We start from the raw sequence: 25969 nt of genomic DNA on the forward strand, positions 1-25969 counted from the left end.
GATCTGGTAAGAGCCTTGAAGAAGACTTAGGGTAACGGTAACATCCTATAATGCATATGGGATTGCTGGGATCAGCTCTAAGCCGATCTAGACCTAGGCAGGCTGACTAAGGAAGCGACTGCCACCCGCAGGTGGCCTCGCTCACTGCACTGTGGGTGGCCCTGAACGCCAGCGGTGAAGGGAAAGCCCTCTAAAGGGTGAAGTTCCCACAGAGCGCTGTGTCACCCATGTTATATGGAGGGAAGAGTGCCCAGGGAAAAGAAGACTTGCACCCCTGTCTGCCATAGCAAACAGTTGAGCTGGTTGCTTTAGGGGGCCTCCGGACACAGCAAGAGTAGAAGTTTAGAGACAAGGAAGTCAGGAGAGGATACACCTAGAGATCCAGTGTGACATGAGGGACCCAGGGGTCCTGGTGGGACACCCTGCTCCCCAGTACTCCCAGAGACCCAACTAGGGAATTTGTGTCCTCATTCTTGCAACTTTAGGTTCTGGGTCTCAGAGGGGGGTAATTTCACCAGGAGCACAGTAAGAATGGCACAAGATATAAACCAGGACATCTGCCCGGTCACTCTGAGCTCTTTATGCCACCAAGCAAAGGGGTACCCCTACAGTCAGGGGTACTGGATCCAGATCCCGGGAACAAGGATGTTTGATATTCCCACCCACTGGATGTCCTGTGGTGCTCCCTTGCCCAGATGTCACTGTGAATGGGCCATGACAGCCAGCACAGCTTGAGGAGGGGATGGGACCCAGGGGCTCATGTCCCCAGGGAGGAGCATCTGGGCCAACCCATCAGGGTCCAACCCATCAGGCAAAGCACCCAGACCTTCAGAAGTGCTAGGAGTGGGGGATTTAGAAAAGGTGGGGGAAGAAGGAGCAGACGGTGCCCAGTTACAGGCCCGGGACCAACTTAAGCAACAGGGGCCACAGTCCATCCCACTAGCTTTCCTTTCCCATGTACATCCAGAAATTGTGCCCAACCAGAATCTGGGGGATCTGAAAGCAATGGACTTAATGTGGGGCTGAGTGTGGCAGGGGTGGGGTAAGCATCCCTGGGGTGAGCTGGTGATTTGCCACTGACCCTTTCTCTGGAGCCTGGCTGGATGGGAGCTACCTCCACGAGAGAGGCTATGCCCCCTGACCTCACTGAAGGTGGCCCCGACCCCCCTTGGGCTGGAGAAGAAACAGCCTCCCCCTTAGCATTTCTTCCTCCTCTCCCCTTCCCTCAGGGACTCCCCCCAAAACTCCCTCCTTCTCCTCCCCCACCCCAACCAGTGATCTGTTCCCCAGATCGGTTTCCATTTTCAAAGTGTCACATACATGGCCTCAACACAGTACGGAGTCTTCTGAGACCGACTTCTGTCACTCAGTCCAATCTTCTGAGATGGCTCTGAGCTGCTGCATGTGTCTTTGGCGCCCTGGGCTCTCCCTTGGGGGGTGGACCATGGCGTGTTGGTCTGCTGAACAGCTGATGGCCATCCGGGTTGCTTCCAAGCTTTGGTGATGATTAGGAGAACGTCTCTAAACATGCAGGGGCAGCATTTTGTGAGAACAGTAGTTTTCATTTCTCTAGGGCGGCTCCCAGGAACTGAACCACGCATCCATGCAGCAGGTGTTATAGTTAACTTGTCAGCTGGCTTCTAGGCATGAACGTCTCCTTCTTTCAGAGCGGTCTCTCTCCTCTCTTCACTGTCGGTAGCTGAAGGCAGGCAGGCAGCTGCTTCTGTGGCCCCGCAGGGCATCTCCTCAGCTGGACCATCTTCCTCACAGGGGAGGCATCCTATCTCCCGACCTGCTACAGGTGACAGTGTTGCCATGTTTCTCGCTACTCTGCACCAAGGCTCTCCAGTCTCCATCTTCAAGGAAGACTTTTCTCACTTCCCTCTAAGACCCCACTGGCAGTCTCAGTAGAGTCCTTCCAGCTCCAACTCGCTGTCGGGTCCCAAAGCCAAAGCCACTTGACTTAGGGCTCATACTGGCTACATCCCATTCCGGTACCCAAACCCATCTATTATCTAGAGCTACATAACCAACCCCCCTCAAACTTAGTGCTATGATCACCTACACAATCACCTCTATTGTTACCTCTCACAGGTGCCAGTCTGGTCTCTCCTGTGGTTGCAGCTGATGACAGCTGGGACAGAAGCCACCCGAAGGCATCCTTGCTCACCCTGCTGCCTGTTGGCTGGCCCTTCAGCTGGAGCTGCGGGCTGGGACACCTCTGCACATGCCTCTTCCTGTGGGTGCTGGTGGGTCCTCGCAGTGTGCTGGTTGGCTCAAAGAGCAAGCATCACAAGATGAAAGAGAGAGGAGCTGTATCTCTAAGCTGTCTGAGCTGGCCTCAAGCATCAGTGTCACCTGGGACGCCCAGGTGGCTCAGTTGGTTGGGTGTCCAACTCTCAATTTTGGCTCAGGTCATGAGCTCAGCGTTGTGAGATGGAGCCCCCGCCTCCCTATCTGTGCTCTGTAGGGAGTCTGCTTGAAATTCTCTCTCTCCCTCTCCCTCTGCCCTTCCCATCCCCTGCTCATGCTCTCTCTCAATAAATAAATTTTTAAAAAATCAGGGTCACTTCTGCTCCATTCTGGAGGTGAGAAGCAAGTCATCAGGACAGGCCATGTTCAAGGGGAAGGGAATTGGATGCCACCTCTCAGAGGGCGAGGGGTCAAGGAATTCCCTGACATGTTTGGAAAGCACCAGAGTGGGCCTCTTACCATGGGGGGCTGGTGAAGAAATGGGCACATGCAGAGGGGGGCAGGTAAAGAGATGGTGCATTGACCCAGGCAGATAGGCAGGTAGGTGACCCATTTATCAAGGTGGGGAATACCTGGCAAGGAACAGATTTTGAGGGGATCTTAAGTCCATCCTGGGCATGGTGGCTGGGAGATGTTCCTAGGTGATCCAAATGGAGATGTGGAGTAGGTACTTGGGCGATACTAGCCTGGAAGAGAGGGAGATGCCAGACCAGTGGTATCAGCTTGTGAGTCATTGTCACAGAGAAGGTGTCTGAACCTTCAAGCTGCAGGAGGTCACTCAGGGTGGGAATGGAAAGGGATGAAGAAACTGCCAGGGCTGGGGGGAGGAGGGCACAATCTTCCTGACCACTAACTCTTTTGCCCCCATCCTGGCAGAACTCCCACTTTGATGGGTAGTCAGTCCCCATATGCCTCTTTGATCTAATGGTGAGCACACGGTTCTATGAAGTTCTGTGCTGGAAGAGGTTTCCACAGTCACCCAAGGGGACATACGGGAAGAGATGGGAGATACAGAGCTGTGGCAGCCATCTTGCAACCATGAGGCAGGCTGAGAGTGCCCGAGCCACTCATAGAAGTAATGGTTCCTTCACTAAGCAAGCATTCAGATTAAGTTCGGGGCACCTTTATTAGGACTCTTGCAACAGGGGTTGAGTTGGGAAGTTCCGTCACCCGAAGTCCAAAGTCTCCTCACTGATACCAGAGTGGAGATACCAGCAAAGGAGTCTGAACAAGGGTGTGTGAGGTGGGAGGACAAGGAGGGGGGAGTGAGTATGCTGCCTTACGATGATACCTACCATTCATGGAGCTCCCACGTGCCCAGGCCAGTTCTAATGTCTCACACACAGTAACTGGTTGTGTCCTCTTGAGTTAGGTTGCTATTATTATGTTATAGATTGGGAAACCAAGCCACAGGAGGCTGAGGGAACATATGGAAGGTCCCGTGGCCAGAAATTGACAACTAGGGGGGCACTAGTGGGTTAGGTCTCTGCCTTCTGCTCGGGTCATGGTCTCAGGGTCCTGGGATCAAGCCCTGCATCGGGCTCTCTGCTTGGCGGGGAGCCCACTTCCCCGTCTCTCTCTGCCTGCCTATCTGCCTACTTGTGATCTCTCTGTCAAATAAATAAAATCTTTAATACATATATATATGAATATATATATATATTTAAAATATATATTAAAAAATATATTTTTAAAAAAATACTGTCTGGGATATAAGCCAGACAGTCTCCTGCTCTTTCCTGTGAGCCAATGACATCATTTTCAGAGGTCCAGATAAGAGGGTCTTGAGCTGAAAATGGCTGACTGGCCCTTCAGTGCTACTAGCTTGAGTCTTCATTGAATTTGGCGAAGTACCGTCATCGCAATATTGGGCAGCGTGGCCTGTGTGGGAAGAGTGTAGCCAGCCGGACAGGCCTGAACAGAGTGGAGAACCCACACAAGTCAGCTCCTGAGAAGCCTGGCTATGGTGAGGGTAGAGGAGAGGTGTTTCATGGTTTTTGTTCGTGGTGGGTTGTGTTTTGTTTTGAGGGGATTCTGGGACATATAGGAAGCAGGAAGAGGGGTCGCTCCAGAGCACTTGGGTGGGGCCTTGGATGGGGTCTGGAAGGCTCCCCTGTAGATCCAGTAGAGAAGGTAGAGACTTGGGGGCACAAGGCAATCCATGGGGTTTCAGGTTTGGTGATGAGCAAAGGCAGCGTCCTGCTTCTGCGATTTTCCTCCAGGAGGCTGAGAACCCCCGGCTCTGAAATGGGTGGGAGATTTGCGGCCAAAGAACGGTGCAGTCGTTGGGGTGCCAATGGAGTTGGGTCCCATTTGAGGTTGAAGCCCAGCAGTTTGGGGGCCAAGAGATTGTCAGTTTGGGTGGCTTTCTCTAGACTTGCCCATCCACCTGTGTGGGGCCCCACGGGGACGAGGAGCCAGGCCTGGTTGCGGTGGCTGCCGGAGAAGGTACCCAGGGGCTAGGCCGGGAGGCGCCAGGGCAACCAAGGGGCTGAAAAGTCGGGGTGGCCCCCGGTCACTGCCCCAAAAGCCGGGTGAGGCGGCCCTCCATGCCTTCCCAGTAGCATCTTCCTGCCCGCGAGTCCTGCCAGCCCTTAAGAGACAGGAAGACCAACGCGGGGCGGAGGGCTTCCTACGGGGGGGGCCCCTTCCCCCCGGCCCGGCTGGCCCCCGCGCGCCGATGCGGAGCAGGATTTCCCGCCGCCGCAGTTGGGGATTAGCGCGCGGGATTAGCCCGCGTGGACTCCGCGCTCGGCCCGGGGATTACAGCGCGCTCCCCCCCGACGTATATATTCCCGCGGCGGCGGCGGCCGGGCCCGGGCGGGCATGGCGGCGGCGGGGGGCGCAGCGAGCCGCAAGGGCCCCAGACGGCCCTGCCCCTTCTCCATTGAGCACATCCTCTCCAGCCTGCCCGAGCGGAGACCCCCGGCACGGGCCGCCCGAGCGCCGCCGACCGCCGGCCGCCAGAGCCCCGCGGAGCCCGGGGAGCCCGGGGCGCCCGAGGCCGCTCCCTGCGCCTGCTGCTGCTGCTGCGGGCCCCGCGCGGCGCCCCGAGGGCCCCCGGAGCCGGCCGCCGGGCTGGGTGAGTGGGAGCGGGACGCGGGCGCTGGCTGGGGGGTGGTCCTCCGGGGCGCGGCGCGGTCGGGGCGGAGCTCTGCCCCCGCCCCGCGCCTCACCGCGCTCTCGCCCCGCAGGCGCGCGGCTGCCGTGGCCGCTGAGACTGGGCCCCGCCGCGCCCTTGCCCTTGGCCGCGCCCACTGGAGGTTCGGGGGCGCTGCCCGGCGCGGGCGGCCCCGGGCCGCAGCGGCGCACGCGGCGCCACCGCACCATCTTCAGCGAGGAGCAGCTGCAGGCGCTGGAGGCGCTCTTCGTGCAGAACCAGTACCCCGACGTGGGCACGCGCGAGCGCCTGGCCGGCCGCATCCGCCTGCGCGAGGAGCGCGTGGAGGTGGGTGCCCGTCCGCCGCACGGCTACACCAGGCCGAGCGGGCTGGCTTCCTTCCTCCTTCTTTTTTGAAAAGATCGCCCTGGCGCAATGTCCCCAGAGGTCCAGGGACCAATGTGGGGCGCAGGGCCGGTTCCGGGGGGCGGGCGGGAACAGGCACGTGCGGGAAAGTGCCACTAGAACGGGAGGGGAGGCTAGTTTTCCTTTGGTTTACACTTTTTAAAGTTTTCCCTGATACATGAGGCGCGCATTCATGCGCCAGACTTTAGGAAACTCGGAGAGAGCACGAAGCTGCAGAAGGGGCATCTGGAGCACCGCGGGGCGCAGACTGGGGGTTGGAAGGGGTGAAGAGAGATGGCTGGGCCGGGTGGGAAAAGTGTTTCTCGTCCCGCGGCCGGAGCCACAGCCCCCCTCCGCAGCGGTTCAGAGATGGTGGGTGCCGCTGCCAGGTACCTGCCCCGCAGTCCCACTGGGAAGCTCCCGCCTGCTCCACCTATGGGGGTCCCGGGGGACGCGGGTCCTGGGGCTGGGCCTGAGCGGCCCCTCCTGCTCCTTAGGTCTGGTTCAAGAACCGCCGGGCCAAGTGGCGACACCAGAAGCGCACGTCAGCGACCTCGAGGCTCCTCCCCGGAGCCAAGAAGGCCCCAAAAGACAGCTCCTGATGGCCCTGGTAGCCATTCCTGGTCTTGTCCGCGTCTTCGGGGGGCCGACTAGGAGAGAGGACAGATCTACCCGAGATCGAGCTGAGAGAGGACACCAGCCTCTTCCCATCTGTCTGCAGGACTTCCGGCTTCTGGAGCTAGTGCTCAAGGCAGGAGCGGGCTGCTGAAGTGTGTGTCCCCCCGCTCCCCATCTGCCTTGTCACCTGCCCCGGGGAAAGGAGGGAACACTGAGCATCTCCATGTGCTCTCCTCTGCAGTGACTAGGGTCGGGAAGATTCCCTGGGGGGCGGTGGGGCTGGGAGGAGGGCACAGAGCAGGTCTGCTTCCTCAAGTCCCCACCAACTCCAGGACAGGAACCATCCCTTGTCCGGGGGAGGAGGGGCCAGAATCTTCCTCTCCCTACCTGAGGTATGCTGGCCTCCCTCCTCTCCTTTCGCTGCCTGGGCCATGGGAGGTTTCTGTGCATCCTGGACTTGCCAGCTTGTGCGCCTGGCACAGGGCCTTGGCGTCCAGAGCTGTAGGGTAAAAATGCCGGGTGAGGTCACTTCCAGAAGCCCCTGCCCCGCCCCTTAATTCTGTGAGCCTTGTCTGGGTCCTGGGAAATAAACAAGCAACTGCAAAGAGCACAAAAGCTGACCAGATTTCGAAGCCTTCCATGGCCCCATCCCCCTCACCCAAGGAGTAGGGCCATCTCGCCTTGAAGAGCACAGCCTAGTGAGTCCTCTGTGTTCCCCAGCCACAGCAGACTACCCCACGGATCATGGCCTGGCACCCTGGGAAGTCTGCACTGGCTTCGAGGTACTGCTCATGGGTGGGGATTTCCATGTTGCCTGTCTGCCTCGCTCTCTGCCATCTTGTAGGGTCAAGAGGAAGTTTGATGGGGGCGATGCACCACGCCCCCCTGCCAGTGCCTGGGACGATATCTGTTTTCCTCTCCATCATCCTGGCCCCAGGGTGAAAGATGGTGAGAAAATAAGGCTTTGATTCCTCCAATAGGGCTGTACGGTGGGCTCAAGGCATCGAACACCATCATCTGGCTTGGTGATCATGTTCTGTCTCCTTGTGAGTCCTGGAGGAGATGGGCCCCGGGGGCATCTGAAAGGAGACACAGTCCATTCATCAAAGGTGCAGAAGGCAGGTCTACCGCCCGCCAGGACTCTCCAAGGCTGGCTAGCTCAGATAACACAGAGCAGGCGTCTTGTCTCCAGCCAGGGCTGCTCTCACAATGCTGGGGGCCTCCAGGAGAGCGGCACCCCCCTCCACCCCTCAGGATGCACACTTCTAGGGGTCATAAAGCTCTTTGCCCTGGGTTACTGCACAGTCTGCGTGCGGAGCATCTCTGCAGCCCGGGATGCCCTCATCTTGCTGGGCTCTGGGACCCTAGCCACAGGCTGGCTCTTTGTCCTTGTAGGCAGCCACAGTCAGAGCCTCACCTTCAAGGGACCAGTGGGCATACCGTCCTCCTTTCTCTCTAGCTGCTTCTTGGCAGGCTCACCCCTATAAGCTGCCCATTGGCAAAGCTGTCCTGCAGGCTGGGGCCCAGGCGTGCCCCTCTCTTGTCCATTCTCCCCTTTATCATTTCCACCTTCGGGCTCCAATGCCTAGCTCTCTACCACATTTACATCTCCAGCCCAGACCTCTTCCCTGAACTAGATATTACGTCCAACTTGTCCCTTTGACTACTCCTCCTGGAAGCACACAGCATCTCAAAATCACCTTGTCGGTTGCAAACTCTACCACCGTGCAAACCTCCCTCCTCCTATCCCCCACCCACTGTACCCAGGCCAACAGTAAATCAATTTTTTTGTTTTATTTAAATTCAAGTTAGTTAACATATAACAAATCAAATTTACCTTCAAAAACCATCCTAGAAGCTATCTTCTCCCCAGGTTCAACTGTAGCAACCTGAGGAAAAGGCTGCCCTCCCTCACCTTGACCACTAAGCTGCCTCCAGTCTTGTCCACATGCAGCCACTTCGGTTCCTCTGCAATTCCCTCCCCAGAAAAGGCAGGGTACAAGTGTGAACCTGCCTCTCTAAGGGCTTCTCATTGTTCTCAAAGACAAAACTCCTGGCCGTGACCCATGAGGCCCCTGCCCCTCTGGTGTCATCTCCCACCTCACCACTCCTTGAACTCTGTATATCCAAAGGTCTTCTCCCTCCTGCTGCAAGGCCTGTGCACCTGCTCTTTCCCTCCACCTGATCAGTGTCCATTCTCTGGATCTGCAACCACTTCCTGACCCCGGGGAAACTTCCCCTGACAGCCCCCTAGTACAAACTCTTTCTTTGTACCCGTTCACTGCAGTTTTATGTTTGTGGGATGATCTGACTAGTGCCTGTCTTCCCCATTCGACAGGACATGGAGCTGTTAGCTCTACAGGCAAGAACCATCATTGTGGGGGGGGGGGGAAGAACCATCATTGTGGAGTTCCCCACTGAATGAAAGAATGACTGGCCTATTGTACTAAGTTGTTCTGGGGCAGAACTTGTTTGACATAATTCACAGCCTCTTTTAGGGAAGAAATGATCATGCCCGAAAAATGGTTGGGCAATTTTCTGGTCCATTTCAATGAGACCCCTCTTCTAGGAAACCCAATGTGGCGTCCAGAGACCGAATAATTTTTTTTTTAAACCATTTTATTGAGGGGCTTCGGGGAAAGGTCGAAGGGCAGGAGGACAGGGAGATCCGACGTCCTCGGCCTGGCCGGAATCTTTCCGGCCTCACAGTCGTCGAAAGGGACCGAATAATTTTTAACCAGGCATTTCTAAATTAGACCTCATATCTTTTTTTTCTTTTATTAGGTAACTATCAAAAAGAAATTGTCTTAGGGTTTTTTCCTTGCATAAAAGTTTGAATAAAAATATTGAAACCGCGTATATAGCTAAAATGTGTTTTTGTTAATAACACGAAGCACACGCAATGATTCGCGAGAAACTGGAATCCCAAGGCCTTTAAATTTCGCAGTGCTTAAATTTTTCACGTTAGCGTGAACGACACGCCCCTTAGTTTCGCCTACCACAGCGCCCCCTGGTGCCTGTAGTCCAGATTCGCAGGACCACAGAGGGGAGTGACGAAGACTACAAATCCCATAAGGGCCAGGGACGGTAGTGACGCCACTACGGAACGCGGGCTGGACTCCAAACGCGAGGCTCTCCCATTGGTGAACTTTGCAAGCGCCTGCGCATTTGGCACAGTCCCGCCCCTACTGTCTCCCGACGCTATTACGTACCTGCGCCGCCCGAGCGATCCTGGGATAGCGATGGAGACGCCGGGCGCATCAACCCAGGCTCTCTTGCTCCCAGCCGCGTCCGGGCCCGGTAGGAAGCGCGCGGCAGGAGAGGTACGGGCTGCGACAAGCAAGCAGCGGGTCCTGGATGAAGAAGAGTACATCGAGGTAAGGTCTAGATGCGACGGTAGCGAATTCTGGGTCTCTCCCCCGCCTCGCGCTCTTCTTGGGTCCTTCCTCTTGGGTCGTGGCACTCGTACTCTTGCGGAGGTGGAGCAACCCGAGTCCGTGCTCTTGGGGTGTGGACAGTCGGAGAGCCAAACAAATACAGTGCACAGAGAGGTGTCTTTGATGGTGGAGGCAGCATCAGTGTTGTTAGGGGCAAGAGAGGACGGCTTTGTTCGTCGAGGAGGGGGGTTTCAGGGAAACAAGGTATTTTATTAAAGCGTGAATGGGCATGTGGGAGGATGGTGGCAGAGAGGACTTTCTGGAGAGTCGTAACAGCAAATGCAGAGAACTTGGAAACAGTCTGTTGTTGCGTCAGCACCATTGAATTAGTGGGCGTCGGAGGATCCTTGAAGTTGGTCTTAATACTGTAGCAGACATGCAGGAAGAGGAGCTGGCAGGGAGATTGGAGGAAATCAGTTTGGTTTCGGACTTGGTTAAGTTTGGCAGGCCTCTGGGATAGAGAGGTAGATGGCATTAGTGGATAGCTGGGTGCACAAATGTGCAGCTTAGGAGCAAGGTCTGGCTGGAGGTAGATTTGGGAATCTCAGCCAGTGCTGCTGGTGGGGGTGACAGGCTGAAATCATCCAGGTAAAGGGTTCGCATTGGAAATAGGAGGCCTTGGATGGAATGAAGGGGCAACACCCACCTTGGTCCAGCTGGTATGGAGATGGAGCCAGCAGAAGAGATGAGAGTGACCAATTGTGGGAGAGAGAAAAGTTTCGTGGAAACCAGATGAACGCTTAGTTAGATGTTGCATCAAAACTACAGGGGTTGCTCATCCTCATTAGAAAGTGCAGCTAAGCTCAGGGGATCCCTGGGTTGGACAGAGGTTGGGGGCCCGGCAAGGACCGTAGCATGTACATTGGTAGACTGAGAGGCAGAAGAGAGGCAGATGTGAACTCTGACATTTATTGACATCTGACAGGGGCTCCAGACAGTCATCCAGAGGGACTTCTTTCCTGATGTGGAGAAGCTGCAGGCTCAGAAGGAGTACCTGGAGGCTGAGGAGAATGGAGACCTGGAACGGATGCGTCAGATTGCCATCAAGTTTGGCTCTGCCCTGGGCAAGATGTCCCGAGAGCCCCCACCACCGTGTAAGGGTGACAGTGGTTGGCTGAGAGGGGAACTCCTGCTGAACTGATGCCTTAGGCTGGCTCTAATCCCCACCCCCTTCCTCCTTCTAGATGTGACTCCAGCCACATTTGAAACCCCTGATGTGCACACAGGCACTGGAGTGGTGGGCAACAAGGCCCGGGGCCGGGGCCGAGGCCTGGAGGAGGGTGATGGTGAGTGAGTGACTGGTTGGGTTTACCTGTGAGTCTCATCCTTTGTGGCCCTGAGGGTCTCTAGCCCAAAGGCAAATCACATCTTGTCCCAGAGAGCTTTGTTGGCCTGAATGGCAGCCCATGGGGTCAAAGAGCACTGGTCTGAGAGGCAGGCATGGGGCAGTTCTCTGAGCCTCCGGCCCTTCTCATGGAATGGAAATCTTGCCACCTCTCTCACCAGCCTGCTCACTGTGTGCCAGCCCCTGCCCAGTAGGCTTCATATGCCTTGAAGGGCCCCTCTCCCGCTGTCATCTTAAGGGCCTCCAGACCTCTGCCTTTGTTTCTTCTGAGTTAGTCACTTACCCTGGATAGCTGCATGCCTCACACCTTCTCTCCCCTCAGGCCTCTTGCTCAGATGTTACCATTCAGGAAACCCTTTTATGACCCCTCCCTCCCCCACCAGCATGCCTTCTTGCCTTTCTTTGTTTTCTCCCTGTAGGACATGGCCTCCTCACCATGAGATCTTCTTTGTCTTGCCTCTGTGTATATATTCCACACCTAGGACAGCACGTGACATGTTGTGGGAGTAGCACAAACAAGTTGTCTTTCATGTATATTGTCTTTCATGTATATTGTCTTTCACGTATATTGGGGTGTCATGACACGAGCCAGCTTTATGAAGGACTTTTCCTAGGGAAGAGCATTTGGAGCCCTGTTGGACATAAGTGTGCTACATGCTATGGGACTTTCTCATGATCAGTGGTCGATCTTGTCAGTAGAACATCAGTGCCCAGACAGACAAGATGCTTGCTGTTCTCTACTGGGTTCTAGTCTATTGCATGCTCACGCAGATGCCCTGTGTGCTCACACAGATGAGGTGTTTTCTGCTTCAGAATCCAGCTTGTTGTGGCAATGCTGTAGTCCATCATGTTGTTTCCTTGAAGCTTGACCCAGTGGAGCTTGATCGCAGCTCCACTGCGATGTGGCAGATGAATCACAGGCAACTTACAGATTCTTGTTATTTATTTATCAAATTTTTACTCTTATTTTGAACAAGTAAGCGCAGGTGTGAGTGGGGAGGAGGGGAGGAGGGAGCGAGAGAATCTCAAGCCAACTCTGTGTGGAGCGCAGAGCCCACTGTAGGGCTCGATCTTATGACCTTGAGACCACGACCTGCGCCAAAATCGAGAGTCAGATGTTTAACTGACTGAGTCACCCAGCCAACCCTCAGATTCTTTTTTTTTTTTTTTTTTTCCGTTTTTTAAAAATGTGCTTGTTGGTAAATCTAGGAATCACTTCAGTAACCTCAGTGGTAGGTACCATCAGAACGGGGTTTGAGCCCTTATCTTTCTGACTCTGGGTCTTGAGCTTTTAGCCACTGTGCTTTTTGCAGTCTAGGAGGTAGTAGGAGGTCAAGACTGCCAGTGGAAAGGAAGACAAGGCTCTCCCCGTGATGGCCCAGCTGGAGTGTGTCCCACCGTGCACAGTGCAGTGGCACCACCTCAGTGGGGGTCCCCCTTTCTGTGGTGCTGGGTGCGACGGGTGGGGTTGTGGCCCAGTGCCTGTGTGGCTCCATCTGGAGCGCTGGATCCTTTGGGGTCCCTGCCCTCTGGGCCTGCTAGCAGGTCGGGAGGCTTAGGGGACAGCCATCCACCCGTAGCACAGGTGCCAGGAGGAGAGGAACAGGCGGGGAACGAAAGCCCAGGGATGGTGGAAGAGCTTGGGGCATTGGAGGCAGGTCCTATGGGACCGGTCCACTTGTGGCAGGGCAAGGATTACCATGGCCACCTGTCTCTGACCCCTAGATGTCCCTCTTCCTGCCTGAGCGAGACATATATTTCACTTGACATCCGGCAGGCAAGGAGAGCCCCTGAGTGCTCCCTGGGCAGTTGGTGGGGGGTAATTCTGCCCCCAGGTGGGGAGTTGTCGGGTAGCACGGGCTGTCACCCACAGATGCACAACTATGGTGAGGGTTCCAACCCTGCTTATGGGGTAGCACGGTTCTTGGGACTGAGTGACTACAAAGTGTTCATTGCTGCTTGTGGTTGCGTCACCCCTCCTCTGCCCCTGAGCAGGAGAGGCCGGAGAGGAGGAGGAGAAGGAGCCCCTGCCCAGCCTGGATGTCTTCCTGAGCCGGTACACAAGTGAGGACAATGCCTCCTTCCAGGAGATCATGGAGGTAGCCAAGGAGAAGAGCCGGGCACGGCACACGTGGCTGTACCAGGCCGAGGAGGAGTTTGAGAAGGTGTCCTTGGGTGCAGGGGTATGGGCATCCTCTGTCAGGGTGGAGGGAGTCCTGGGGCCCAGGGCACAGTGCCTGGGGGCCTCTCTGACCCTCACTTTCCCCCTGTGATGCAGAGGCAGAAAGATAACCTTGCACTTCCGTCGGCAGAGCACCAAGCCATTGAGAGCAGCCAGGCCGGTGTGGAGACCTGGAAGTACAAGGCGAAAAACTCCCTCATGTACTACCCTGAGGGTGAGCAGGCGGGGCTGGCAGGCGGCATGGAGTGGGGCTGCATGTTTGTATCCGGCCTTCAGGGTGTGTGTGTCTGTGCTCCCTGGGCCTCGGAGGGGTCCTGCTCTACCTCTGGGCAGAAGGGTCCGTGTGTTGTCAGTGAGGGAGTGCGGCTGCCCCACGCTTTGCTTGGCTTCATGCTTCTCTTCACCGGGGTATCTCTCAAGCCTTGAGTGTGGGGCAGTGATGGGGCACCCCCCCCACCCTCTGACACCCTGCCACCTCTCCTCGATATGCCAGGTGTGCCTGATGAAGAACAGTTGTTTAAGAAGCCGAGGCAGGTGGTGCATAAGAACACTCGCTTCCTCAGGGATCCCTTCAGCCAGGCCCTGAGCAGGTCCCAGCTGCAGCAGGCTGCCGCCCTCAACGCCCAGGTGAGCGGCTGGGGCTGGCTGTGGGCAGCCTTAAATTGGTACCGTTCTTGGGTTTGGGCAGAGCCTAGCAGCATGTGACTATTTGGGGCTCCTGTGTGACAGGGTCCTGAGTCTTTTCCTGTCCTCTGTGGGCTTCCACTGGGGCACTCTCTTGGCCAGAGACATTCTGTAGGTCAATTCAGTGCCAGCTTCCTGGGGGACGAGGACATGAGAGAAGAGAGGCCGCTGGGAGCCAGCCCAGGCCGGCCAGACCCACACCTGTGCGTGGGTAGGGCAGGGATAGATGGTGTGAGTAGGCTGGGGTAGGGTGAGGCTCAGTGGGGTGGACAGCAGAGATGTCTGAGCCGGGGAGTCATGGTGCACTGGCGACTCCAGTGGTCATGGGGTTGAAGTGGGAGAGTCAGGAGGTGGGGAGACTATTCTGGAGGCTTCAGCACATGCCCTGTGGGAAAGGTCAGAGCATATAAGCCAGTAATTAGTGTGGCTTCCTGTCAAGGCCTGAGTCAGTAGCTGCTGAAAGCAAATTGTGTGCGTGTGTACTGAGGCCAAGGACCCTGGCCCGACTCTGCCCTGAATGGAAGGAGGGGGAGCTTCCCTTGCTCTGATGCCTACTGTGACAGTTCCTCAAAGTCTTTGCAGGGGCTGGAGTTCTTCCTCTCTTTCTCCAAAGGGGGTGTGTGCCAACCCCTGAGCTCTAGGACTGCCCCAAGGAGGGGAAGCATTGCCAGCATGTTCCTGTGCATTTGTCCATCAGCTAGCTGGGAAGGGCAGGCTTGGGCCTCCCTGACACTAGTCTCTCTTGTTTGTTCCAGCACAAACAGGGCAAGGTAGGCCCTGATGGCAAGGAGCTGATCCCCCAGGATTCCCCACGAGTGGGCGGATTCGGATTTGTTGCAACCCCCTCTCCTGCTCCTGGTAAGAAGTGAACCCGCTGGCAGGCTGGCTCCCTGATAGTCCTGATAGGACTGCCTGTGGGGAGGTGGGCTGCTCAGGTGGCTCTGGGCCCTGTTGACTCTTATCCAAGTCTGCCACTGCTTTGTGTAACTCAGAGACCCTGTGACCCACCTGTGCAATGACAGGGCTGCACGGAGCTGTGGGTGGGCTGAACGCTCAGGTGAACTGACCTGAGATACACGGGACCCAGTCCATTGAGCCTAGCGGTCTTCCTGCCTTGCCCTAAGCTTGGCAGGACAGACTGGTGTTGCTGGGAACCAGGGGTGTTGGAGCTCTGCTCGACAGATAGGCTGTGGTGAGCATGCCAAAGGGCACAGGGGGAGGCTGGGCATAGGGGCATAGGGAAGAGGCTCCGGGCCCCAGCCCTGCATGTGTTCACACAGGAGGTTTATGAATCTTGGGGGACAGTCTCACGGTGCAGTGATGCACGTGGTGTCCTTTCCCACCCTCCACCCCAAACACTGGCCTCTCTGTGTTCTGGGCTGCTGGTTCCTATGATACAGGCCAGGGTATATGGAGGCACTACAGGTTTGCCCAGGGTCCTGGGAGATTTGGGTGCTCTGAAAACCTTCAAATGTCCCCTCCTTTGGGGTGGGGTGCCATAGCAACCTGCAGTAGGCCCTGGTGGCCATGTGCTAGGATGGGAGCCTAGCTGACCCAGCCCATCTTCTCTGGGGAGCCCCCCTTCCCAGGCTAAGCCCTATAGCTATCAGGGCCTGGGCCCATTCTGGGCCTAAAGTGGTCTTGGTGTTGTCCTCTCAGGGGGTAGAGGAGCAGGGGTTCCAGAGTTCCGGGGAAGGAGAGTGGGCCAACTGCCAGCCTTCATGTTGGTTAGCTGGGACATGCATGGTGGGAGCTGGCTGTCACAGGAGGGAGGGCCTGGCAGTGCCTCCATCTGTGTCCCCTGGGTTGAGGTAACCGAGCTCTCCATCTGCAGGTGTGAACGAGTCGCCGCTGATGACCTGGGGGGAGGTTGAAAATACTCCCTTGAGAGTTGAGGGATCTGAAACCCCCTATGTGGACAGGACGCCAGGACCAGCCTTCAAGGTGGGTCACAGTGGGGGGCCCAGATGGGACCCTGGGTAGACACTCAGTCTTTGGAGCACTTGTGCCTTGATGCACAGAGGATGGTCTAGCTGCCACTGGTCAAAGCAGAAGCAACAGAAGGGCTGAGCTGTGCTCCAGGCTGCACACCTGTGTGTCGCTGCACTTCTGAAGAAGACCAGGGCACTGAGGACAGGTGTGGGGCGAGGGCACCAGAGCCACAACCCTGTGAGCCTGCAGGGTCAGGCCAGGAAGGGCCTCGGAACTCCAGTGTTCGGTGGGCTGTGCTTTGTGTCCTCTGAAGGTTCGCGTGCTGGCAGAGGACGGTCTCTAGTTACAGGAGGGCAAGCACCAGGAGGCAGCAGTCTTGTAGAATCTTCAAGAATGTGGGGTTGTGAGGCCTGGAGCAGGTAGGGCAGGGAAGCTGCGTGCCAGGTCGTTGGTGGAGATGGGGTGGCCTAGGATGGCCCCAGAGAGGCTTTGAGAAGGCAAGGCACTCTGGTTTACACACAGCTTGTTGGGGAAACTGAGTGGCTGGCATAGTTTGGAACGAGGTGGAAGAGAAGTTGCTGGACGCTGGGAGCATGTGGTCCTGTTTTCGGGGTGCTGGGCCAGCAGTCCCAGCCTGGAATGCCAGGAGATGACAGGAGGCAGAGGGCAGTGTTGTTGCGGAGAGCAAAGGGTGTGGGGTTATGTCAGCTGCTCTGAAACCCCAAAGAATCAGGCATGTAACCTGGAATTAACGTCGCTCTGCTGCTTAGGAAGCTGGGTTCGAGGCTGTCTTGAACCAGTTCCTCTAAACACTTGCATTGTGTAGTTTGAAACGCAGTAGAGAAAGAGATCTCGCCGACTGTAGCGGCAGAAATTGAGGACAACCAGCAGCACCTTGGCTTTCGTAAGGAAACCATAGGCTAGTGCTACGGGCTCGCAGAAGGAAAGTCAGAGGGTGTGGGCCACGCCACAGGCCTCCCTGGTGTAGCACCGCTCTCGTTTCGAGAGGGAACGCATGTCCACACAGAGCATGTGCAGATCATTTTGGCACGTTGGTTCTTACATTTGTCTTGGACACGAGAATGACCAAGAAAAACTAGAGAGAGGCTGGTGCACCAGAGGCACGGGGCTGTCAGGAGGCTGCCCTGGTCCCGGTGCCTACTGGGCAGCAGGAAACAGCTTCCGAACAAACGTCCATCCAAATCCAAATTCAGGGTATGTGAGCGACGACAGTTCAAATCGTGCTGAGCAGTAGACTGTAATCAGACACAAAGTGCCTGATATGTATCGCAGAACGAGTTCCCCAAGTGGGAGAGTTAAGTGCAGAAAACAATACATGTGAACAATGAGAGGAGAATAGTCAATGCTTAATCTGGTGTGAAGGTAGGAGGCAGTAAACCAAAGAGGGAGGGTCACGAAGGAAGTGGGGAGGGGGTGGTGGGCGGATAATACTATACATAGTGGTAGACTTAAGTACAGCCAAAAAACCCCATCGTAACTAAATGTGAAAGCGAGTAACAGAAGGCGTTTGTATGGCAGAGCTTAACAGAACTGATGGGGGAAAACTGTAAGGAAACAAACAAGCACTCAAATAGAAAAATAGGACAAGACCAATTTTGGGAAGTTCTGGGAAGAAATACAGAAGGTCAGTGGGGGTTAAAGTCAGCAAAGGGTTTAATCCAGTAATCAGAGGGAAGCAGATTCAAACAAGACCCCCTTCTTTCCTAAAAGACCATCGGAGGTTCCTAAGTCTGCACCGCTGGCTTGCAGGGAACCGTGACGACAGGTGGGAGGCCTGGGCCTTTGGCGGGTGGGCAGTTCAGGCGAGCTGGTCGGCAGCTTTCGGTGGCTTTTAGGAAGACAGCAGTGAGTTGTGAGGATCACAGGGCACCATGGGAAAGAGGCAGGTGCCCCAGCAGCAAGGGGTGGCTGGCTTGATGTCAGGCCAGCCACACACTTGCTGCCTTATAGATCCTGGAGCCCGGCCGCAGGGAACGGCTGGGGCTGAAGATGGCCAACGAGGCCGCCGCCAAGAACCGGGCCAAGAAGCAGGAAGCCTTGAGGAGAGTGACGGAGAACTTGGCCAGGTGAGGGGTGCCTGATCTGCATGGGGTGGGCGGGGTGGAGGGGTCTCTCCCTATTCCCACTTGGCCACGGCCCCTTCCGTGTAGATGCACGGTGTGCAGGCAGGCCTGGGGGCTCTGGGGTGGGTCCTGTGGCAGCTCCGCTGGTACAGGCACGGCCTGTATGAGCCAGGATGCAGGGCCCCTCTTCGTCTTTTCCTTCTTCAGCTGCCGCCTCAGCACATCCCCAAGAGGCACCTTTGGGCTCCTTATCCCGCTGTGAGCTCCTGTCAGCCCTGTGGAAACAGGTGGATCGTTCTCCTTGGAGAGAGCTGGGGTCCATTGCAGTCCCACCTCCAAGGGCAGCACCACAACTTGACCTTAAGTTTGGCTACACAGCTATGTGCCAGGCCATTGGGTGTCCTCAGCTCATAATGACCGTGCATCTCCCACGAGTGTTTGTGGGGCCATGGGAAACCCTGCTGCTGGCAGTGCCTGGTGGGGCCTAATGGTGCCTCTCTCCCCCTCCCTTTCCACCCCAGCCTCACCCCCAAAGGCCTGAGCCCAGCCATGTCCCCAGCCCTGCAGCGCCTTGTAAGCAGGACAGCCAGCAAGTACACAGACCGGGCCCTGCGGGCCAGCTATACCCCGTCTCCAGCACGCTCGACCCACCTCAAGACCCCAGCTGGTGGGCCTCAGACCCCCACGAGCACACCGGCTCCTGGCTCTGCGGCACGCACCCCCCTCAGCCAGGACCCAGCCTCCATCACGGACAACCTGCTGCAGCTCCCTGCCCGGCGCAAGGCCTCAGACTTCTTCTAGAGCCCGGCCCGGGTCGGGCCTGTGGGAGCTTCGTGGAGCCTGCGGGGCAGCTGCCCGCTCAGCAGAGGACTCCGGCCTTCTGGGGACCCGGGCCCGGGCCAGAAATGGTGACTGACTGTCCCAGGAGCCACTGAAAAGATGCCGTGCCTCAGGCAGGCTGGCATGAGACTTGCCCCACGGCCCTTGGGATGTATCCCAGGGTCTGGCAGATAACTGTTTTCTATCAGACCCCTGCCTCTTTCTGTCTAGCCGTCATTAAAGAGCACCTAGCACAGTCTGGCAGGACCTATCTCTCTGGCCCACTCTGCGTGGCCCTTAGGCCACCCTTCCCCCTATGCTGGAGACTCCCTGTACCACATCGTAGTCTCAGGACTGCAGGCCTCCCTGGGAGGAAGCTTCTGGGTGAGGTGAACTTGGAAGTTCAGGGTCTCTGGCCTTTCCCGCCACTCCTTGCATTGCTTTCTGTGGCCCCTCTAGAGCTTGGAACCTGCCTTCCACACTGAGCTCACAGCTCGTTGGGCCATGCTCCCCAGGTTCTGTCCCCCTGAGGGAAGGAGAGAGTCCTTGAAAGTTGGGCCCCTCAGGTTCCCCTGGGGCTCTGGGTCCAGGTACGCAGCCTCAGCTGGGCCTGGCCTGCGTGGTTTGCTGGTGACAGAGTTGCGTGGGTCCTACGTGTCAGCCCATGTGGTCACTTTGAAAGTGGCCTCAATGTCACCTTCTCCAAGCACTTGGTCTCCAGCTCAGGGGGTCAGGACTGTCTTCTCTTCCTGCTCTTCCCTGTCCTAGTGCTCCAGGCACCACCTTCATACGCTGTTGAGTCACGAACAGGAGTTGTGGGTAACAGTAACCCAGGCCATACTGTCAAAGAGCAATGAGGCCAGGCTCCACGCAGACCCGAGAGTGCCATGTGCACCACAGGCCACAGGCCACACTTGCCTGTGACCTTGAGGGCTTTGGTGCCCCAGGAGGCCTGAGCCAGCTGCTTCACCTGGAGGTGGGAAGTCCAAGCTGGCTCCCAGATGGGTCTCTTCAGGTCTTAAGTGGGGTCAGGTCATGCTCCCTAAGGGGCTTACACAGCTCAAGGAGACAGCCTGGAATCTGCTCGGACCAGAGTCTTTCTTGTTTTGAGCATACCCAGCCCTGCCTGGGCCATGGCCTTGGGTTGTCCTGCATGGGTCCTTGCTGCCTTCGCAAGTGGTGTGTTCCCTGGAGGTTTGCTGGGGCCAGTCGCCTGCCTAGGCACCCACTAGTCTGCACTCGACTGTCAGTTCCTGCCAGTTTCCAGGGGGCCAAGCCCTGTAACTCACCAAGGGGGCTGGGACTGCACCAGGACCGCCCAGGGGGTCAGGAAAGTATGGCCATTGGTGCTTTTACCCCATAGGGAAGGGGAGGGGTGGACCACAGGGGCATGGAGGCAGACAGGTCTGAGTGGGTGGGAGATGCAGAGGGAGACGCTGTCTAGGGAAGGCCACTTAGGGCCAAGCACTGGCGGCCCCTGAACACTGGCTGGTGTATGGGGTGGATGGGCAGGGGTAAGGAGGGTGTGGCTGAGATGTCTGGGCCGGGACTGTTCTGGCAAATGAAAGGGCACTCAAGGGGCCAAGGTCACTGACTCAACCACAGGAATGAAGGGAGCGGAATATATGGAGAAAGGGTCAGTCTGAGGGAGTGGGATGGTGTCGAGGTCAGGGTGGGCTGTGCTGGGCCTGAGCCAGACAGACACATGCAGCCGGCCAACCCTGGAGGTGCTGGGTCCAGGGTGGCTCAGAGGGAGATGGTGGGGGCCTGGCTGTGGGCTGCGGCTTAGGTCTTCTTGCCCACAGGGCCTCGCCATGAGTCTGCCTGTGCCCAAGCACCAGGCCCTGCACCCCTGTGCTGGAGACCCCCACGCCGCAGGAGGGGTGGTTGGCTGAGTCCTAGAGAAAAACTCCTCACGGGGCACTCTTAATGCTTGTACACACTTTGTGGTTTATTTGGTGGTCAGTAATTAATGTCTTTGCTACTAAGTGGAAGAAAGCTAATAGAACGTAATCAAAATAGTGGTTTAATTGACGGATTTTACTTGTTCCTTGCACCTGTGCCTTCTTCAGCTCCTACTGCCTATTTAGTTTATGTGGGCGTGCACCACGCACCACGCCCCCCGGGCCCTCCGCACCGCACCGCTAGGTGCTCGCTTTCCCCACCTCAGCTCCGGTTCCATGATGATCTTTTGCCTTGGAGGACTCGGCCAGCCTGTCCTCCATCCTGTCCTCGTTCTCAGGCACCACCAGCAGCCGGTGCTGGGTTTTGGCCCCCAGCTTATGGTCCGGCCGGTGCTCGGGCCGGTGCTCAGGCCGTGAGCCCGGCCGGGTGTCCAGTTTGCATTCGGCCCGGTACTTGCCCTCACCCTCCCTCTTGAAGGAGGCCGAAGACATGGCTTTGGGCTTAGGTGGCTGCAGCCAGGAGTGGCTGAGGATCTCGTCGATGTGCAGCCGCCGGTTGACGTCCGGCTGCAGGATGCGGTAGATGAGGTCCTTGCACTCGCCAGTCAGGTTCTTGGAGCGGGGGAAGTCCACGCGGTGCTCCTTCTGGATGCGCAGCATCTTCTTGATGTCGGAGTCGTCGTAGGGCATGGAGCCACAGACCATGATGTAGAGGATCACACCCAGGCTCCAGATGTCGTACACCTTGGGCTGGTAGGGGATGCCCTGCAGCACCTCGGGGGCCGCGTACGCCGCCGACCCGCAGAAGGTCTTGCTGAGGATGATGCGGCCGCTGCCGTCCCGCAGGCAGCGCTTGGAGAAGCCGAAGTCAGACAGCTTGATGTTGAAGTCCTTGTCGAGGAGAAGGTTCTCACACTTGAGATCTCGGTGGACGACATCCAGGTCGTGGCAGTACTTGACGGCTGAGGAGAGCTGGCGGAACATCTTACGAGCCACGTCCTCGTGCAGGGCTCCCCGACACTTGATGAACTCAAGGAGGTCACCCTGGACCCCGAGCTCCATGACGATATAGATGCGCCCATCAGAGGTCTCAAAGATCTCGTAGGTCTTGATGATGGAGCGGTGGTTGACGGTTGCCAGGATGTCCATCTCCCGAGGAAGGAATCTCTCCACAAAGTCAGTTGGCGTCTTCTTGCGGTCGATGATCTTGACTGCCACGTTGAACTTGAGGCGCTCAGAGTAGGCAGATTTGACTTTGGCATACGACCCCTTGCCAAGATTGATGCCCACGATGTAACCCTTCTTCCTTAGGACCGCGGCATCGTCCATGGTGCCAGGAGCGGCTGGCGGCGCTGCGCTCTACATCCCCTCCCCCCGTGGGCCAGCGGGCATTGTCCTCATTTACACTGTGGGGAGCCGTCTGGCTGGGCTGGGCCTGGACTTGGAGGGGTGGAACGCTCAGCATTGTCCCCGCGTGACTTCAGCATGTGAAGTCATAAAGCCAGCCTGCCGGGAGTAGGGACTGAGCTGGGGGAACCGGGGCCCCTGGAACCCTGGAAGCCAAGTTGGCTTAGCAGGAGTGCCCACTCCCCGCCCGCTAGAAGGAAGGCGGCACCCAGGACTGCGGTAACCCTCCCTGCTCCTCCTCGATGCGGTTTCCTTGTCATGAGTCAGGCCCAAGGAAGGGCCACCCAGGTCAAGCCAGAGTGCCGGCCCCATGCCCGTTTCCCTCTCCTGTCTGTGTGGATTGACCCTGCTTTGGCCCATGTACCCCTAGGGCTGATGGCCCGCAGCTGCTCTGGAGTGTGAAGAAAACCCTCTCTAGGACTTGTGTCCTTGGAACTGGTAGTGCCTGAGAGGAATGGCGCTGGTCTGGCCAGCCTTGTGAATGAGAGCAGCTCCTATTCGGGGTGGAAGGCTGGGCAGAGGAGTGGCAAGCAGGGCGTGTGTGGGCTGGGAGGGCCAGCAGGGCCCTGGGCCCTCGACTGGCAGATGCGTGTTCCAAGGGCTGGGGCCTGCCTGGAGGCCAGGCCAGGCCTCAGTCAGATAGAGAAGGTGTGAGGCATCCAGGCAGGGAAGAGCCTGGGAGAGGTGATGGCTTGTTCTGAGAATTGCTCAGTTTTACTGTGTGGAGGGAGGGTGGAGGAGAAGGGAAGTGGCGAGCAGCCATTTCAGGGGGCCGGAAGAGCCAGGATCCAAGTCACATTTTAAGATGGTCCCTGGCAGAGTGTCTAGAGAATGGGCTTCAGGGGGAGTGGAGGCCAGTGCCTCTGACCACACGAGAGGAGGCTGGCCCAGGGTGGACCTGCAGGGACTGAGCAGCAGAGGGAGACAGAGGGTTTGGTGCGCTGGCCCCTGAGTGGGCAGGGCCTTGGCCAGAGCTTTGGTGCTGGGGGTCCTCGTAAGATCAGGCTCGGGAATGGGGCGGGGGGGGGGGGACGGAGGTCCTGAATTATGTCACTCTGGACCTTTGTGAGGAGTGGGCATGTGGCCTGCTGGACCTCTGGGATTTACATCTCTCAAGCTATCTTTTGCACCAGAAAGCAACACGAAAACCCTTTTGTTTTTGCTTTGGGGAATGTGGCATCTTGTGTGTGTCTCCTTAGGTGCTCCGGAAGCCTTGCCGCTCCTTTGTTCTCCTTCACAGGCATCCTGTGGCCACACGTGGGCACGCCATGTGCTCTGTGTTCAGGGGAGAGGGGGAGGAGGAGGAGGCCTGCCTCTGTGTGGGTGGTTGGGAGAGGAGGGGATGGAGGGGCCGGTGTGCAGAGGATCTGTAGGGCCCCGCCAGGTTGATGAGGGGCAGGACACGCCAGGCAGACGTACAGACCCACCTGGGGCACACGGGGAGCTCCCTCCATCTGGAGGTTCATGTGGAAGCTCTCTAGCGTGGGGTGACCGGCGTCTAGCCCCCAGCAGCCACAGCCTCCCTGAGGCCTGCTTCCTGCTCTCTGGGGCTTCTGTTGCAGTGGCTTTGGCTTGATGCCTGCTCTCTCCTGGGATGTCTTTGGCAGCAATGACCAGAACCTTTGCCTCCTGGGAGGGGCTGGCTAGGAGGACTTGCAGGCCAGGACCCAGGAGCATGACAGTCTCCTCAGCCCTTCTCCTGCACTCCTGAATATTCTATCTGGGGCACCCCCTGCATGTCGGCCTTTTTAGCTGACTCTGCTGACCTACCCATTTCCCCCTTTTTTTGTGGATTCTGCTTCCTCATATTCTGCCCTTGCCCAGGGCCGTGTGACTTCTTTGGCTCCCGGGGGCCCGGGGTGGGGGGTGGGGGGGAGGAGGCACAAGCTGAGCCTCTGGGGCGGGGAGCAGGTGGCTTCACCCAGCACACCCACACCGAGGCAGGCCCTGCTGGTGGGTTCCGGCGGGGAAGTGTTCCACTGGACCTGCGACCTCCAGGGGCTACTCCCAGCTTGTAGCCCTGTGCGTGGGAGAACTGGGGACTCTGGCAAGGCCACTTCCCTCAGAGTTTCAGTTTCCTCCATTTCTCCACTCACCCCATAGGCATTTGAGGGTTGGTTCCAGATGCTGGGATTCACTGATGAACTAGACAAGACCCATGCCTTCCTGAAGCCCAGAGGACAGGGAGCTTCCATGTTACACCAACAGCTCAAATGCCCAGTGGCGGCAACCTTTGGCACGGGAACACGGGGCTGTGAGGGAAAAACTGGGACTGGATTTAGGGAGGCTGGGAGGGCTGAGGTCTGAGGAGTTTGCTACATGGAGGGAGACGAGGACCTGCTAGAGCTCATGACGGCTTGAAAGGACACAGAATGGTGGGAATGTGCAAGGAAGGGAGGGAGCCCTGCAGACCCTGGAGGCCATGGTGAGGGTCTTGATCCTAAAGCCTTAGGGAGGATCATCGAAGGGGTCTGATCCAGGGCTGACCCTGGGAGTGGCCAGGAACATGAGGCCACCTGGGGAGGAGTGGGCTTTAGTCACCTGGGCCACTACTCTGTGCTGTGTGATCTCAGGCAGTTGTCCACCCTCTCTGAGCCGTCTCTCTACTTGTAAAGTACACAGTAGATGCTCCTCCGTGGGGCCCCTCCTGCCCAGGCTTGTGTTCTGGCTAGGCCGTAGTGAGTTGCTCCCAGGCCCTCTTGCAGCTCATTGCCCACTACCCTGATGACCACAACAAGCCACAGATGACCAAGGCGAGGAGGTTCACAAGCTTGTCCTCAGGATGTCCTCATTCCAGCTAACCCTGTGTGCTCTGGAATTTTACTCTGCCACTGGATAATCTCCTTGATGCTGGGTTCCTGGGGTCTCTGGGGGGAAATTGGGTGGCTCCCCCAGTATTGCCCAGGGTCGGTTCTGCACCTGGACCTCAGCACTCACAGGCCTGCCTCAGAGGAGCTTAGAGTGATGGGCTGCCGAGCTCAAAAGGCTTTGTGGAGGCCACAGCCCCTCAGCTAATCCTGGAGACATGGGTAAGATCTACAGGGAAGCATTTACAAACACAATTATGGGACGTGTATCTGGGGGTGTGGGGATGAGGGAGGAGGGTGGGAGGTCAGGAGGAGGCAGACTCGGGATGCCAAGGCCAGGCACTGGGATCCTTCCCAAGGGCCATGGGATCTGGACTGTGTGCAGGAGGGAGGCGCTGGCCACTGGGGGAATCATGGGGCGGGTCGAGGCCTGGGAGGTCGCTGTGCTGTGGGTTCATGATAGACACCCAAGAGCATGGAGATGGGAAGACATAGAATGTATGACGGAGGCTGTGGGGAGGGTGGGAGCCAAGCAGAGATGGGGAGTGGATGTGCACCGGGGCACAAAGAGAGTGGAGCCAGGGCACTCCCTGGACCCCACTTCTCCTGGGGCCTGGGGTTGGGGACTTTCCAAGTCACCAACACGGGCAGAGGGTGGGTAAGTCGGAAGGCATTCGTCCTCTTGGTATGTCAAATCTGCAGGTCCACATGAGGTTGTCCAGAGTGAGTGCCGAGGAGGAAGAGAAAGGGGCTGCCACAGCTGAGGTGAGGGGGAACAGCCTGGGAATGATGGGGGTGGGCCGCGCAGGGCACAGCAGCCCGAGATGCTAAAGGCAGGGCTGCTCCCTCTAAAGGACACTGATGGCGGCAGGGCACAGGCACGCATTGTGCGCACACCTGTCCTCTCTCCTCGCCAATGTCAGCTTAGCCACTCTGGCATGGAGCATCACTGGGACCTGAGGGGAGGGGGATGTGGTCGAGACCACGCAGTG

The 25969-nt window shown here is 57.5% G+C and overlaps 3 protein-coding genes across 6 annotated transcripts; 2 read left to right on the top strand and 1 right to left on the bottom strand.

Moving 5' to 3' along the window:
- Positions 1–5079: 5079 nt before the first annotated feature.
- GSC2 (goosecoid homeobox 2) lies at positions 5080–6618 on the top strand. The gene is made up of 3 exons (XM_032875657.1): positions 5080–5335; positions 5448–5701; positions 6256–6618. The coding sequence occupies exons 1-3, from the start codon at positions 5080–5082 to the stop codon at positions 6358–6360; spliced, it is 615 nt and encodes a 204-aa protein (XP_032731548.1). The 3' UTR covers positions 6361–6618.
- A 2980-nt stretch (positions 6619–9598) lies between these two features.
- On the top strand, positions 9599–19118 carry ESS2 (ess-2 splicing factor homolog). 4 transcript variants are annotated; one of them, XM_032875920.1, is made up of 10 exons: positions 9599–9753; positions 10739–10907; positions 10998–11099; positions 13154–13323; positions 13437–13554; positions 13834–13967; positions 14780–14882; positions 15859–15968; positions 17928–18043; positions 18562–18957. In XM_032875920.1, exons 1-10 carry the CDS (start codon positions 9619–9621, stop codon positions 18839–18841), a joined length of 1437 nt encoding a protein of 478 aa, XP_032731811.1. In that variant the 5' UTR covers positions 9599–9618; the 3' UTR covers positions 18842–18957. The 4 variants fall into 4 exon arrangements, with proteins under 4 accessions (XP_032731811.1, XP_032731813.1, XP_032731810.1 ...); XM_032875922.1 differs by lacking the exon at positions 18562–18957 and adding an exon at positions 18248–18380; XM_032875919.1 differs by lacking the exon at positions 15859–15968 and having other exon boundaries at positions 18562–19118.
- A 1883-nt stretch (positions 19119–21001) lies between these two features.
- Positions 21002–22343, bottom strand: TSSK2 (testis specific serine kinase 2). Its single transcript, XM_032875924.1, has one exon. The coding sequence runs from the start codon at positions 22090–22092 to the stop codon at positions 21004–21006; it is 1089 nt and encodes a 362-aa protein (XP_032731815.1). The 5' UTR covers positions 22093–22343; the 3' UTR covers positions 21002–21003.
- Between the last annotated feature and the right edge of the window lie 3626 nt (positions 22344–25969).

The sequence above is a fragment of the Lontra canadensis genome, unplaced genomic scaffold, assembly GCF_010015895.1.
Source record: "Lontra canadensis isolate GAN:19392208 unplaced genomic scaffold, GSC_riverotter_1.0 scaffold57, whole genome shotgun sequence".
Classification (NCBI taxonomy): Eukaryota; Metazoa; Chordata; class Mammalia; order Carnivora; family Mustelidae; genus Lontra; species Lontra canadensis.